The following is a 17040-nucleotide window of genomic DNA, read 5'->3' on the forward strand; positions in this document are numbered from 1 at the left end:
AATGTTTGTTGTGCTGCAGTGGGACACCAGTTATTCGGGACTGATGTTGCGGCGCTCGGGCAGCCTTCCCCCGGGCCTGGACGAGCGTGTTCAATCTGCACTGAGCACTCTGCGTGACCGAGGCTGCCTCCTGAGGGATCTGGTGCGTGTGCGAGAGCGCGATGTGTTCACGGCCGTGTCGCGTGCCCTCGTTGGCCAGCCCGGGTGCACCTACCGCTACCTGGACACCCGTCTCTTCACCATCCCCTGGCACTGTGAGGAAGACGAGGGCCTGGGACGTAACGAAGGCCTTGGAGACAAACCCTGCTGTGATGCCGGGCTGAGAGCCGCCTGCAAGGCCTTATGGGAGCTGAACCAGTTCTTCTGCTCTGACGTGCAGCAGCATCAGAACGCCCGGGCCAGCAAACGCAAGCGCAGCGAAGCAGAAGAGGAGGAAGGAAAAGAAAAGGCCAAAAGTGAAGGATGTTCCGAGGATCGAACTTGCGAAGAGAAGGAAGAGAGGAAGGCGGGAGAAGATTCAGATAGCGGACAGGGTTGCTCTCGCTCGTCTCCTCATTCTTCAAAGTCAGGCCCGATCCGGTTTAACATCACGCTCATTAACTACATGGACCCGGCCAGCATGAGCCAGCTGAAGGAGGAGCCGTATTACGGCATGGGAAAGATGGCAGTTGGATGGCACCATGATGAGAACCTCGTTCCTCTTTCGCCTGTCGCTGTTTACAGCTACAGCTGCCCGGGAGAGACCAAGACTGAAGGTGAGGGAGAGAAAGAACAGAGTGTAACAGCGGGGTAGTGTGAAAAAGGTTCAAGAGTGTGACATGACTCTTTTACTTAACAAGTCAAAGTTGTAGTCGATCAAAATTACAATGTGGTTAAAATCATAAGACAGAGAAATATGTAACTTTGAATGCATATGGATGAAAAAGTAATGGGAAAAAAGTGTGTTCGTAGGGTATTAGACCATCACTAGCCACTGGAACAGATTCTGCAAGTCTCTGGAATTGTACTGGAGACATGAAGACGTTTTTCCAAAAGATATTCCCTTAGGTGGTGTTATAATGATGGTGTTGTTATGGAGAGCGTAATTATTTCTGAATATCCTGAAACAAAATGTGTATAAAAATCCCCAAATAAATCGTACTTCACTTCTGGGTTTCCGCTGCGCAGAATATGGTCAGGATGGTGTAATTCACTAGTGTAGAACCTTATCTTGGATGGAGACCCCCATTTCCCCAGTCACGAGAATAAAGACAACACTTTTATCTATACAGAATGATATATGAAATGCTTCCACTAGCTTTTAGCCAGAGAAATGGCTTATAGCTGTTCTAATGAAGATTAACCATGTAACATTTAACTCTAGAACCTGGTCTCACCAAACTTTCACCCATTATGTTGTTTGTTCTTGACAACTGATCTTAAGCAAAAGCAAAGCTAACAAGTGTGCAGACGCCCACCGCGATTTAGCAGCGATTAAGGACACACACACACACACACACCGACTCTACACGTACTCGTTCTCATACATGTTTCCCTAAAGAGAGCCACCTGCCTCAGCTTTGTTTCACCCATATCCTACCCACCAATTTGACCTCTGACCTCTCTGGAGTCTGCTTTAAAACACAGTACCCCTGTGTGTGTGTGTGTGTGTGTGTGTGTGTGTGTGTTTGTGTGTGAGGCCAAATTGACCTCTCAGTTCACTCCTGACAAAAGCTGTTCCTGTGTGAACACACACCAGCTGCAGCGCTGGCTTTAGTGTGTGTTGCCGTGAAGCTCTGCAGAGACGGCTAGACGGAATCACTACCATGAGGATCGTCTCAGTTTTTTTATGAGATCTTACAAGATTCTGGCGTTAGCATGTGCAGGGGTTTCATCGTGCATGCCCCTCTGGGTCTGGGCCTGGATCGATCTGGTTTGTAATGCAGTAATGCACTGTGAAGTGAGCAGAGCTTTTAGAAACCCATTTTCATGAAGCCTGGTCTTTTCTTTCTTTCTTTTTTTTTTATTTTTTTATTTATTTATTTTTTTTTTTACACATTTTCCATACCTCAGCAAAGTTCCTGTGCTTAACAACCCAAATTCAAGTACCAACTTCAATTCAAAATATGAAACAACTCATCTGTCTGTTATTGTCTGATGAGTTCAGCTGTGCTTGCTTTAAAATAAACAATTCAGACATGATTTTTGTCAGATGGAGGTATGTTTCTGATTGAATCCCGAGCAGGCGCTGCTGTGCTTCGTGCTGGCGGCCCTTTGAGAGCTGTGTCAGGGAACACGGGGCTGAAATTAAGTTACTATTTATCCCTGCTGAGCAAAGAGAAAGGCCTGCTCTGGGCTTGGCCTCTGAGAGGAGTTTAGTATTGATTTTACTCAGCTGCCCTTTGCTTTATGATTTCTTCTTTGGTTATTGTTCTCTCTCTTTGCGAAGGTGAGAAGAGGAAAATGGCCCCAGAGTAATTTCTTCCACTGAGCACTATTTGCCCATTAGCTGTTTATAGCAATGCTGTAGAATCCATTGCTTGCTGATCACAGTGTTGATATGTTTTATGATTTAGAAAAATGGATACAGATGATTTTAGATATGTGTCTAGATTTTAGCTCTGAGGTGATTGTAGTGAGGGATGCACTTAAATTTCTCCACAGGATGTTTTTTCATGACAGTGGACAAAAATTATACTTTCAGAATAGAAATGGAAAAAGTTCAGGACTTTACTATACTTTGATTTTATGCTATTTGTTTTATCTATTGTTCATTCCATTTTACTCCTATCACTACTTCTACTATTAGTAGTAATGCTGCTAGTACTTCTTATACTATTACTATTACTACTACTGTTACTACTATGTTACTACTGCTATTACCATAACTATTACTACTACTACTATTGCTACTACAGTACTGTTACTACTGCTATTACTATAACTATTATTATTACTACTACTACTACTTCTACTAGTACTACCGCTACTACTACTATTACTACCACTACGACTACTGTTACTACTATGTTACTACTGCTATTACTATAACTATTATTACTACTACTACTACTACAGTACTGTTACTACTACTACTACAATATGGTTATTATGTAACTACAGCTACCACTACTTCTACTAGTACTACCACTACCACTACTGTTACTACTATGTTACTACTACCACTGCTTCTACTATTAGTATTACTGCTACTGCTACTTCTTATACTATTACTATTACTACTACGTACTACTACTACTACTGGAACTACTATGTTACTACTGCTACCACTACTACTACCACTACTACTACTATTACTACTACAGCACTATTGCTATGTTACTTCTGCTACAACTAGTACAACTACTATTACTGCTACTACTATGTTACTACTACCACTACTTCTACTATTAGTACTAATGCTAGTACTGCTTCCTATACTATTGCTATTACTATTACTATTACTACTACTAAGTATTTTTACTACTACTGGTACGACTGTGTTACTGCTACCACTATTACTACCACACTACTGCTATTACTATAACTGTTACTACTACTTCTACAGTACTGTTACTATGTTACTACTACTACTGCTGCTATTAGTACTTCTGCTACTATTACTACTACTACTACTACAGTACTGTTACTATGTTACTACTGCTGCCACTACTACGCTGTGTGGTTGTGTTCATTCAGCCACAAGAGCATTAGTGAGGTCAGGCACTGATGTTGTGTGAGGAGGTTTGGGGTGCAGTCGGTGTTCCAGTTCATCCCAAAGGTGTTCAGTGGGGTTGAGGTCAGGACTCTGTACAGGACACTCGAGTTCTTCCACTCCAACCTTAACACACCATGTCTTCACGGAGCTCGCTTTGTGCACAGGGGCATTGTCATGCTGGAACCGGTTTGGGCCTCTTAGTTCCAGTTAAGGTAATTCTACAGCTTACAGAGACATTCTATACAATTGTGTGCTTCCAGCTTTGTAGCAACAGTTAGGAGAAGAACCACATATGGGTGTGATGGGTGTGATGGTACTACTACTAACTACTGCTGTATGCAGGTTTTTGGTTTTGAATTTTGGTTTCCTTTCAGTGCCTCACTGAGTTGAATGCTCTTCACACTGACTGTGTATATGTGTTTTGACAGCAGTAAAACCAGCTGAGGAGAAAGAGGGACAGACATCAAATGAAGGAGAAAAAGGAGATGAAGAAGGAGGGAGCCGAGAAGAAGAGGAAGAAGCAGGGGATGAGGGAACGAGTAAAGAGGAAGGAGAGAAAGAGAAGGCATGCTGGCGTGTGGGGTTGAAGGTGGCCTGGGACATCCACACACCAGGGTTAGCCCTGCCGCTGCAGTCTGGAGACTGCTATTACATGACAGGTACACACACATACATACACACACACACACACACACACACACACACACACAAACACACACATCTTTTGGGCTTAATCCATAGCATGCATTTGCGGTGGCAGATGGATGCAAGTGCAAGCTGTTTATTAACAATCCAATTCAGCAGACAAACCTGTGGTCAAAATCTGGCAGGAGTCGACTGTGAAAACGTCGGCCAAAATTTTTCAAGTGCCAGACTATTTTTCTGAATATTTTTAGATGGGAATATCATAAACATTTAAAAAGGGACAGAAAGAGAGACAGGAAGAGAAAGAGAGTGTGTGTGTAAGGGAGAGACAGAGAGAGAGAGCGATAGGAAGAGAGAGAGAGAGAGAGAGAGTGTGTGTGTGTGTGTGTGTGTGTGTGTGTGTGTGTGTGTGTGTGTGTGTGTGTATGTGTGTGTGTGAGAGAGAGAGAGAGATAGAGAGAAGTAGACACAGACAGACGTAGAGAGTGATAGAGAAGAAAGAGAGTAAAAGAGAGAGAAAGAGGGAGCCCTTGCTGCTGATGGTTCCAGCAGATGCCCTCACTTTAAACTCATGCCACACACACACACACGTACACACATGCGCATAAAGTCTCACACACACACTTTATAGTCCTCGGAGGTACCTGATGACCTCAATAAGGACACTTTTTATGTCCGTCATTTGCTGTGTACGAGCATGACTAATCACAGTTGGCTAATATTTTTTTCTTCTCTCTGTTGTACACCCACTCTCTCTTTTTCTCTCTCTCTCTCTCTCTCACACACACACACACACACACATACACACACACACGCATTTTATTGTCTTTCCTTAGACATTTTCATCTCTTCAGAACCCGGAGCCTTTTTGTCCTGCATGCTTGGATCATATACGGTGACTCCGGGAAGGAAAAAGAGACTGAATGATCACATGATTTATGATTTATGAGTTTGTTAACCCGTTTCATGGATAAATGATGTGGAGGTAGACCGCTACGGGGCAGCGGGTTATTAATTACACTCACCACTACGATTTCAAAATGGCGTCTTAACATAGCGATTTCCAACCTCACTCTAGATGATGTATAAAGAAATCCATTCCTCTAAAGCTCTGCTCTGGATTTGAGATTTACGGCTGTCAGGAAGCACAAGACAGCCCCACGCTTTGCCTTTAATTTCCCGAAACAGTATTTTGTCGCAGCCCGGCTCCTCGATCTGCTAATGCCCGAGCCGCTGAGTGCAAATTGAATCACTTGTATTTGCACCAAATGGAATTTAGAGGCTGGTTAAAGAAGGAACAATGCGGTGGGGCGAGCAGCGAGCCTCAGCCCGTAATAAGATTTCCAGTTTCAAATGCTCCTGGGAGTGGACAGACGCTTTGACCCAATAGATTTAAAAGCCTGCTTCCTCGTGCAGACAGGAGGCAAGCCTGATGACAAGAGAATAATGATAGATATTTATTACGGGAATTTGTTTCGCCTCATGATTCATTCAAAGAGCGTGAGAGGGCCCGGGTCGAGAGTGATCCCACATTATTGGATATAAAGCGTCCTTAAAAGGATGTAATACTAGAGGGAGGAATAAGCGGCCAGGAAGGAAAAACACACGCTTGTTTTTTTTTTTTTTTTTTTTTTTCCAGGCTTTTCATAGTTACATAGTGCTCAACAAAGCATGCAGGGGGAATCCTTTATCACTTTAGACAATTTCATGGGTCACATTTCAGTTTCTAATCTTTGAGACTCGGGCCAAGATTTAAAGATGTGTGTTCGTGCTTCGATATTGTTTGGGCTAAAAAAATAAGCCAGTGAAATGACAGTAAGAGGACTGTGTTTAATACCTGTGTTTGTGTTTGTGTAGATGATCTGAACAGGACACACCAGCATTGCGTACTGGCAGGAGACACGGCCAGATTCAGCTCGACACATAGAGTTGCACAGGTAAAGACACAAATACCTGCTTGTCCTTAGTAGGTATTGACTGAAAGAACACTTTCATATCACGATAACTGTCTATCATTTTACAGTATTATTATGTACGTGTTCTCATTGGACTGGCATTACACTTGAACACTCTACAGCATATGTCTTTTACATTGTAGGCATCTGTGTACATATTAGTTTGCTCATATTGTCTACGTTAGCTAGTTTTCTAGATAAATGGCACTAGCTTGCAAGGTACAGTCAACTTCAATATTATTGGCACCCTTCAAAAAATGAGCAAACAGAAAGCCTCCCAAAAAGAAGATAAATGTTTACAAGTTAGTGGTATTTTATGAGGGTATGTGTAGTTTCAAAGTAACCCATTTTTTTTTTTTATTATTATTATTTTTTTTTTTTACATATATGAGCAACAGGGGGCGTGGTGCCTTAGTGGTTAGCACGTTTGCCTCGCACCTTCGGGTTTGGGAGTTAGAATTCTGCCTCCGCCCTGTGTGCATGGAGTTTCCATGTTCTCCCCGTGCTTGGGGTGTTTTCTCCAGTTACTCCGGTGATTGGCATTTCTAAATTGTCTGTAATGCGAGTGTGTGTGTGATTGTGCCCTGTGATGGGTTGGCACCCCATCCAGGGTGTCCACCTCCTTGTGCCCCAAGTCCCCTGGGATAGGCTCCAGCACAGTACAGAGAATGGATGGATAGATACATACTATCTATCTATATGTATGTACCTATCTATCTATCTATCTATCTATCTATATCTGAATCTGAATTATTGTGAATAATGCGAATTGCATGCATTGTATTTATTTTTTTAATTTTAGATATAAATAGTGTCATATTTCGTCAAAAGCAACAACAGCGTTTCTGGAGGAAAAAAAAGACAAATTGTTTGTATTTTTAAATGTTCCCTTGTGAGATGCTTTGTAATTAATTTCGCCTCCTATATTTTTGAGAGAAAACATTCTTATTTAAAAAGATTATTTATTTATTTTTTTTTAATAGAAAATGTAATTTCTCTAATAAAGATAATTTCTTTGAATGGCAAACTTGTATCATTGTGTATAATGCATATTTATATAATCTTTGTACGTTTTTGTATGTTCATTCAATATTTTTGTCCGTTCTCTTAAAGGGTGCTAATAATTCTGAAGTTGAGTGAGTGCCTTGACACTAATACACTAGCTGGCTAAATTTAACCCTGGAAACAACTCACAAACTCCAACCCCAGATACGCTGAACGACAGTTATAACTGTCATAAAAGTCTGGTGAACAGAATTATGGGATTTATGGAATTGGAATTATGGGATGCTTCTTCAGATTTGTCAGGGTAGGAGTGGTGGCAGTACATTTAAATCCGCTTAGATGTATATAGTTTCTACATTATGTTTCTTCTCAATCGTCTTCCCATGTTCTTATGTGTTATTTTTTAGTCTCACGTTTCTCCCTGTTGACTTGCTTGCCATGAAAAAGCTGTAGAAAACATCTCAAATTCATTTTGGTGCTAATTCCATATTTATATTCCAAAATTATTATCCATATAGACAGAATGTGTTATTTATTGATGTTTGTTATGAATTTGTTCTCAATGCAGTGCATAACAGGCACTTTGGAGTACATCCAGAAACGCTGCTCTGAAGCTCTGGAGAACTTGCACACAGATCCCGAGACTGGCGCAAAGAGTCTGCGCTCGCTTCTCCTCTCCACCCTACAGCACATAGAGGACATCCATAATGAGGTGTGTGTGTGTGAGTGTTTACTTTACTTTATATCTGTAAAATACACACCTTTTTAATCAAGTCTCTTACAGGAAAATGTAAGTATGTGAGACCGATCTTATATGAGTGCTTAGTGTAATCAGAGACACAGTTTTATTTTCGTAGCTTTAAACGTCTTTCTGTATCGTGTTTTCTGAGCCTGTCGTTCATCTGTGATGTATCACTGTATTCATGCCTGACTTACAGGAATTAAAATGGATGAGGATCCAACATGGGTTCACTTCCTGTTCACAGATAAAACCGCTCGCCTCTCAACTCTGAACACATCAGTGTGCAAATATACTCAATATTTCTCCGGACATATAAATGTTTCCGTTTCTATTATTATGGCTGAGGATTAGAAATATAAAGTTCTATACTAATTGTATTTGTTTACTCTACTTCTGTGTCATTTCAACCTTTAAAGGAGTATAATTGCAAATTAATAATAAAAAAAAGAGACTCTTTACGTTTTCATTTAGACCTTCAGAGGACTTAAAGCTTCTGACTCAATTATTCTCAATATCTAAAATGAATTATCTTCATGTATTAATTGCATTTAGAGCACTGAATTAAATTAATATGGATTAAATTACAGATATACGGATATAACGACCAATCACCGTTCAACGATAACTGCCTGTTAGACTCATACAATTTGTACAAAGTTACTTCAATTATAGAATTTTAAATTTAATACAAGAATATCTCATTTCCTGCAAATTGAGTCATGTTACAAATTAAAAAGATAAAAATAATTTGCTTTTTACTTTAAAACACTTAAGTGTGCATACTTATTATTCGTTAAAGCAGGGGTTCCCAAACTTTTTGTGCGAACGACCCCAAATGGACATTATGGAATTATCTGACCCCAAGCCTTGACCATCCTGCATTCACTTAAATTCCAGATATATCAATATAGGAGTACTGTAATAGTCAAACATTTTATTATTATTTCAGAAACATATGTATGTGTAACATAAATGACTAAAATACAATATATTCCAGTCTAGTGGGAAGTGTTGGGATGTTATAGGAAAATAATCCACGCCGGGGTGTGTGCTCATGCTTGACACATGATTTTACATGCGTGTGTAAAAGCAATGGCAACGCAAGCAGCATTGAAAAATCAGCATTCACTAGACGGCACGTCAGAGCCAAAACATCCCTGTCTGCCAGGGTTCCAAGTCGAATTGTAAAATATTTCCCCTGTCGGAGTGATTCTTGCATGAGCTGCGTCTCAGATCGAAAACTCTGACCTTTCAGTAAGTTTGAAGACAGCATGAGACGTTTTTAAAATTCAGACAGTAACTGTAACAGGAAACGCAGTCAGTGTTAGTACTCAATAACGGGCTAAAGTAGTACGCAAGTATGCGATTTGCGACAATCTTGGTTTAGCGGAGGTAGATAGACGGGGAAATTTGTTTGTTTTTATTCAGTTTTTACACTGAACTACGCTAGCGTGGTGTGTCAGGATAGTGGAAAAGACTAAAATAACGTGTACCTTATTAATTTATTATTATTAAAGTGACTTGTCTGAATGTGACTCCCAGTAACATTTCAGAATATATACCACACAAAATATTTAGAATATTAAATTGTAAAATAAATGAATGACGCAGAAGAGGGGATTATGAGTTTTGCTCACGATCCCATTTGTAAATCAGGTGACCCCCCCCGTGGGGCCGTGACCCCTAGTTTGGGAACTGGGGCACTAAGGTAACATGTAGAGTAAGATTTTGACTAAATAAATACTTTTGCACTTGTGATGTTTTGCAGCACATGTCTAAGAGATAAAGGTTCTGGTGTGCCTAAAACGTTGTAAACAGGCATTGCTCTTTCTAGACTCTTCAAGTTCCAGGTGAATTCTAGCCGACATTTAATAATTTAATAATTGTTGATGAAAAAAAATTGTGAATGTGCGACTAAATGATCAATGCCAAGCCTGAATATGGCGCAGCATGTGAATGAACCTCACACCTTGACCACTGAGATGACTGAAAGGTTGTAGAAAGGTTGTACGTATATATCATTACGACCAAACAATGGACTGGTGTGAGAACCTTTCCATCCCCAGGCTCCCACAGAAGCCTCGGGTTCTACTCTGCTTCTTCTACTTTTTTTTCTGGACCCAGCGTGCACATGTTCTCCTGATTGATTGGGCCTGTTTGTTTGAAGGTGCCCATGAGGACTATAGTAGAATGATGAATTGTTGTCCTAAGTTATTTATTATCACAGCCCGGTTTTCCAGTTGGAGCGGTGCAGAGTAGTTTGACATGTACGACCATGTCGGGAACGATAACACAACAGCGCTGGAGATCTGAGTGGCTCCTTCCAGCCGTTTCCATAAAAAAAGAAGAGCGAGCCATTGACGCGAGTGGAGATGAGAGAGCTGAGAAATGTTGTTGAAGTGGGCAGGATTTTGTGCCAGTGTTGATTGTGGTGATTGTGGTTGATTGTGATGTCGGTGTTGATTGTGATAAAGATGGCTGGCTGGGGTCACGTAAGTATAGAGCGAGGGTGTTCTGGAGGATGTTAAAACATGTTAAAGCGCAGAAATTATATCGGTGTGTGATTAGAATGAGGTTCAGTGTAAATAATAGTGACATAGTGACAATTTCAACACAATCTAGTTTTAGAAGGAAATAAAGTAAATAGAGTGTGTGAACAGTTTTTAAGCCCGACATTGTGAATGTGTGAGTGTAATGTAGTGCATACTGTACGTATGTAGCTTTGAATACTATATATACAGTAGTGGCTTGCAAAAATATTCGCCTCCTTGGATTTTACAAGTGGAGTGTTACTACCTGGAAATGAAATGGACTTACTTTGGATTATTTGTCATGAATCTGCACAAAATAGACCATAGCACTGAAGTGGGAGAGAACCTCAGTATAGTTCACAAAATTATTTACAAATAGAAAACCTCAGATTTGGGATTGCGTAAGTATTCGCCCTGTTACTGTGAAACCCCTAAATTAGTTCTGGTGCAACCATTTGCCATCACAAGTTACACAGTTAGCTGAATGGAGTCGACCTGTACGCAGTTAAAGTGTCTCATGATGTCAGTATAAATACATCTGTTCCTGGAAGACCTCAGAATTTGTTAGAGAACATACCTAAGGAAAGAGCATCATGAAGACCAAAGAGCTATCAAAACAAATCCATGACAAAGTTCTGGAAAAGAATCAGTCAGAGTTTGTTATAAAACTTTAAACATCCCACAGAGCACCATTAAATCTCTTATTGACAAATGGAAAGAATATAGCATAACTGCAACTCTGGCTAGAGGAAGCCATTCATCAAAAATGAGCGACAGGGTAAAGAGGGGATTAATCAGAGAAGCAACCAGGAGATCTGCAGCTCAAATGGGAGAAGCTGTTCACAGGACAGTTATAGGCTGGACACTCCTCAGATCTGGACTGTATGGAAAAGTGGTAAGTCGTATAAAATCCCCATTTAAGTTTGTCAAAAGACATGTTGGAGGTTCAGCAAATAAGTGCAAAAAAGGGTTCTCTGGTTTGATGAGACCAAAATTGAACTTTTATTTGGCCTTAGCAGAAAGTGCTACATTTGGAGAAAACACAAAACTAGTCAGCACCTTGAGAACACCATCTCCTCTGTGAAGCATGGTGGTGGAAGCATCGTGTTCAGTATTGCTCTCTGCGTCTTGGTTGCTTTTCTGTCTAAACTCTCCTTAAGCAGAATCGTGCCAGAGTTGTGCCATATTGTTTCTATTTTTGAAATGTATTTAATGCAATATATTTCATACTGAATAATGAAATACATTTTGCATGCATATACCTGGATAAATGCCAAAATGTCTGATACAGCATGACTTAAATGCTTTGCAAATACTGATAAGATAATTTGCATTTGCTAAGCTTGTGTCTACACACCACTCTCGATTGAAAAAGAAATAAAGAATGGTGCTGTGAGAGAGAAAGAGAGAGAGAGAAGAGAGAGATCCATCATCCGCAATCTGCTCCTTTTCACTCTCTACCTGCACAGGTGGCATTTACTCTCAGTATCTCTCCACGCCAGACGGCTCGGCTCGAAATGCCAGCCGCTCGCTTTCTCTCTTTTTGTGCCCGCTGTGAGGCCGCTCCGCTGGAAACCGGCTTCCATGTTGGCTCAAAGCTGCCTGCTCAGCCTGTGTTCTCTCTGTAAAGGACAGAAGGACAATCAGAGCGGGAGGGAGGGACAGACACGGGGACGACAGCTAGCATTTGTAGCCTCCGGCTTCTGTAGGACGCCTCCGGTGGAGCTAGCGGAGGTTAGAACTCACTCAAAAGCGTAGCATTTCTTTGAAGAGGAGCCGGATTGAGGCGACCGATTTCTGTAAAGCACTTGTAATCTGTGTGTATGAGGATAGTGTCCATTTCTGAGGCACTGTGATCTTTGCTTATCCAGATTTAATGCAGTGCTCAGGGTAAAATTTCTGGATTAGGTTTGATAAGCTGCATTCATATTCAAGGTAAAGATATTAGCTAGTTAGAAATTCTTGTAACTTTGATATCTTCCTAAAAAAGTGAGTAGAGTAAATGCAACAAGCAGAGATTTTAAAATGTAAAAAAAAAAAAATTCAATGCCTGTAGAACTGAGATTAGGTTTAATGTGTGTGTTTGGAAAATTATCCCAGATGCTAACACTATCTGAGTATAAAAACCCAAAAGATGTAATGAAATGCCCTGAATGTTTGTATTCGCGTGCTAAAATTACACATGAGAACGTAGCAGTGCTAATCTGTGTGTGTGAAAACAAAGCAGCATTTCAATAGAATAAAAGCTGCCGTGTTGCCAGGTCTTTGTTCCTCAGTTTAAACTCCATTGTAGCCTGTCGGGCTGTGTGTGTTCTTGACATTCCACTGATAGAGCTGGAAATGATGTGTGTGTGTGTGTGTGTTTTATTTCAGAGCTTAGCTTTGTTGAGTGTTAGTAGGAGGCCACGTTTGAGCTGCTCACATTTACATTTGAGGCACTTAAAGACACACACACGTAGGCACACACAAACACGTGCATACACACACACACACACATTTAGCAGGATTAAAAACATCTCTTCAAATGAGTGAAAATGAAGGTAATCTCCCAGAGGAAAGGTGACGAGGCTCTGCGGATCCCCAAAGGGAGAACGATGAGGGAGGAGACAGAAAGAGAGAGAGAGAGAGGTGTAGAAGTGTGTGTTGCTGGAGGGAGAGTGTGTCAGGTGTTTGTATGCATGTCTGATAAAACGTTACTTTTCTCACAGGTGACACGTGGTAGAAAAATAAAACAAGAAACCCGACAACGAAGACAACAGAAAATGCAGATGTTCCACATCCATGACAGTTTTGATTAGGGCTGAATAAACCATGCTGAAGTAGCATGAAAACAGAACAACAAAACAGAACAAAACAAGAACGGCTGTGACTGTCCATGTACATTCTTAGAAAAAAAAACTAGAACTCTGAAGGGTTCTCCGGCTTGTTCTTTTTGGGGGAACCCTTTTTGCCTTTGTAGAACCTATGAACCTAGTTTTTAAATCAAAGACGAAGCCTGACCAAAAAATGAACCCCGTCCCTAATGCTGCCTACAAAATGAACCCCGCCCCCAATGCTGATAAAAAAACTAGCCCTAAACAACCCCTGCCTGTAGCCCAGACCAAAAAACAAATCCCACCCCTAACCCTGATCAAAAAAGAACCCCACCCTTAACCCAGCCCGAAAACTAACCCCGCCTTTAACCCCAGACCAAAAACTAACCCCGCCCTTAACCCAGACCAAAAACTAACCCCGCCTTTAACCTTGACCAAAAACCAAACCCCACTCCTAACCCTGACCAAAAACTAACCCCGCCCTTAACCCTGACCAAAAACTAACTCCGCCCCGACCCTGCCTGTAACCCTCATCTTCACTTCTATAACTTTTAAAATGAGCAGAATTTTGCTAATTGTGTATTGACTATGTTGTTTTTTTTTTTTTTTTTGCTGAATGTTACAACATTTACATGCATTTCTTGTCTGAAATAGTGTTTTGGCTAATAAAATGTTTTCCTTTACATGGGTTTAACCCAAGACTTAAATTCCTCCTCACACTTTTCTTATTAATTTTACTGGAGTTACTGATTAAATCATCACTTTCAGAAGTACAAAAGCACCAAGTAGTACATGAACCTTGCTGCCTGACCCATCCTGATGCCCTTCTGCTCCTCCTCGCTGCCTGACCCATTCCTGATGCCCCTTCTGCTCCTCCTCGCTGCCTGACCCATCCTGATGCCCCTTCTGCTCCTCCTCGCTGCCTGACCCATCCTGATGCCCCTTCTGCTCCTCCTCGCTGCCTGACCCATCCTGATGCCCTTCTGCTCCTCCTCGCTGCCTGACCCATTCCTGATGCCCCTTCTGCTCCTCCTCGCTGCCTGACCCATCCTGATGCCTCTTCTGCTTCTCCTCGCTGCCTGACCCATCCTGATGCCTCTTCTGCTCCTCCTCGCTGCCTGACACATCCTGATGCCCCTTCTGCTCCTCCTCGCTGCCTGACCCATCCTGATGCCCCTTCTGCTCCTCCTCGCTGCCTGACCCATCCTGATGCCTCTTCTGCTCCTCCTCGCTGCCTGACCCATCCTGATGCCCCTTCTGCTCCTCCTCGCTGCCTGACCCATCCTGATGCCTCTTCTGCTCCTCCTCGCTGCCTGACCCATCCTGATGCCTCTTCTGCTCCTCCTCGCTGCCTGACCCATCCTGATGCCCCTTCTGCTCCTCCTCGCTGCCTGACCCATCCTGATGCCCCTTCTGCTCCTCCTCGCTGCCTGACCCATCCTGATGCCCCTTCTGCTCTTCCTCGCTGCCTGACCCATCCTGATGCCCCTTCTGCTCCTCCTCGCTGCCTGACCCATCCTGATGCCCCTTCTGCTCCTCCTCGCTGCCTGACCCATCCTGATGCCTCTTCTGCTCCTCCTCGCTGCCTGACCCATCCTGATGCCTCTTCTGCTCCTCCTCGCTGCCTGACCCATCCTGATGCCTCTTCTGCTCCTCCTCGCTGCCTGACCCATCCTGATGCCCCTTCTGCTCCTCCTCGCTGCCTGACCCATCCTGATGCCTCTTCTGCTTCTCCTTGCTGCCTGACCCATCCTGATGCCCCTTCTGCTCCTCCTTGCTGCCTGACACATCCTGATGCCCCTTCTGCTCCTCCTCGCTGCCTGACACATCCTGATGCTCCTTCTTCTCCTCCTCGCTGCCTGACCCATCCTGATGCCCTACTTCTGGTTGGAGTTCTGATTGGTTGAGTTCGCTTGCTGCTACTGGGGGTGGCCCCATATGGACGGCCTGAAGAACCGTTTGGATTGCTGGGGATAGTCCCACCTGGGGGCTGTGGAGATGGCATGGGGATCACATACGGGGAGCTGTACTGTAATGGCCTGGGACTGTGATTGCTGTAGTGGCTTTGGGGCTGCGGTTACCACGAGCACCTTCATACTCAGGACTCCATCAGTGGACAGTGGATAGATTTTAACCAACTGGACTTCTTGCAAAAACTGTGATGAACTTATTGGTTGCACAATTGCACTATTTGTTCATATAGTCCACAATAATAGAAGGGATTTATTTATAACTGCACTATCCGTTGCACCCAGATGAGGATGGGTTCCCTTTTGAGCCTGGTTCCTCTCAAGGTTTCTTCCTCATATCATCTCAGGGAGTTTTTCCTTGCCACCGTCGCCTCTGACTTGCTCATTAGGGATAAATTCACAGTGATAAATTCACATATTTACAATATATTTTTTGTGAATCCAATTATTTCTGAAAAGCTGCTTTGTGACAATGTCCATTGTTAAATGCGCTATACAAATAAAATTGAATTGAACTGAATGAACATATTTCAGTTTCATACTTTTCTGCAAAAGCTAAAATCCTGAATTAATTCTTGAATATTTAGCATTAATTAAGTTATATTAATTTGATATTTGATAACTGATACAGAAACAGGACCATATTGCGCTTGCTGGAAAAAACAAACCTGGTAACCAAATTGCACAAACAGCTTAATTTGTTTGTAGACATGTGCATATATAAGTGTATTGTGTACATTCTGGCAGGTGGAGTTTGAATGGCTGAGGCAGTATTGGTTCCAGGGCCGGCGTTATGCTCGTTTCTGCAGCTGGTGGAGTAAACCAATGGAGCGTCTGGAGACTGACTGGAAGCAGATGGAGAGGATGGTAAGACCACAGATACCTACACGTAGAACGATACCATATCACATATTGCACAATGTTTGTGCCTGTGAAAATATACAATGACTGGGAATTTCTCAGCTGAAAGCAATTTCAATACATAGCTAGATCTGACTGATACTTATTAATAAATCATTCAAATAAAATTGAGAAACAAAATAATAACACATTTGCATACCATTGCTCATTTTCAATCATTGTTGCGATGCCATGTGTTTTTAACTCAATGGTAACACGTTTGTTCTTAACACACTGTGTTAATTCTTAATATATAAGTACAGTCAATGAATTAAGTTCAAAAGTTACCTCAATATTTATATGCGGAAAGTTTCTCGTATTCAGAATTAGTTTATGCACGTACCTAAGTCGATTTTCTAGGCTCCCTCATTCAGATCGCCTGCCTGTAGATCACGCTTCCAGGATTGCTGGAATTTTCTTTATCAGAGGCGCCCGAGACGGCGTTTTTCAATAGCGTCTAGACCTCCTTCTTCACGCCTTTTAAGCCTGTGTGAACGAGGGATAGAAAATACGGACCATGAAACGTGGTTCTAGTTCTTTTTCTATGCTGTGAAACAGAAAAAAAGATATATAAGCAAAAGACCACTTTAAAAATGAAAAATACAAAAAGACCGCAATGATGAGAAGATGGCGAGCCAATATATTGCCTCGTGAATAGGCCTAGTTATAATGATCACTTATATGATTTCATATAACAACATGGCTTCCCCTCTCAGTATTCATCATTTAATTTTTATATTATACTAAATATACAAGGTCATGTATTTAGGTATTTAGAATTA

At 41.9% G+C, this 17040-nt stretch overlaps 1 protein-coding gene across 2 annotated transcripts in view; it reads left to right on the top strand.

Annotated features, from left to right (window-relative positions):
- fto (FTO alpha-ketoglutarate dependent dioxygenase) overlaps positions 1-17040 on the top strand; it is a 167281-nt gene that overhangs the window by 32613 nt on the left and 117628 nt on the right. The window contains exons 3-7 of one of the 2 annotated variants that reach the window (XM_034299680.2): positions 20-755; positions 4129-4356; positions 6200-6279; positions 7871-8014; positions 16106-16225. In XM_034299680.2, the coding sequence (XP_034155571.1) occupies positions 20-755; positions 4129-4356; positions 6200-6279; positions 7871-8014; positions 16106-16225 (1308 nt within the window). Of the gene's footprint in view, positions 1-19; positions 756-4125; positions 4357-6199; positions 6280-7870; positions 8015-16105; positions 16226-17040 lie in introns of both variants that reach the window. The other variant, XM_026937454.3, reaches the window with a different exon arrangement.

Source organism: Pangasianodon hypophthalmus, chromosome 25, assembly GCF_027358585.1.
Source record: "Pangasianodon hypophthalmus isolate fPanHyp1 chromosome 25, fPanHyp1.pri, whole genome shotgun sequence".
Taxonomy (NCBI): Eukaryota; Metazoa; Chordata; class Actinopteri; order Siluriformes; family Pangasiidae; genus Pangasianodon; species Pangasianodon hypophthalmus.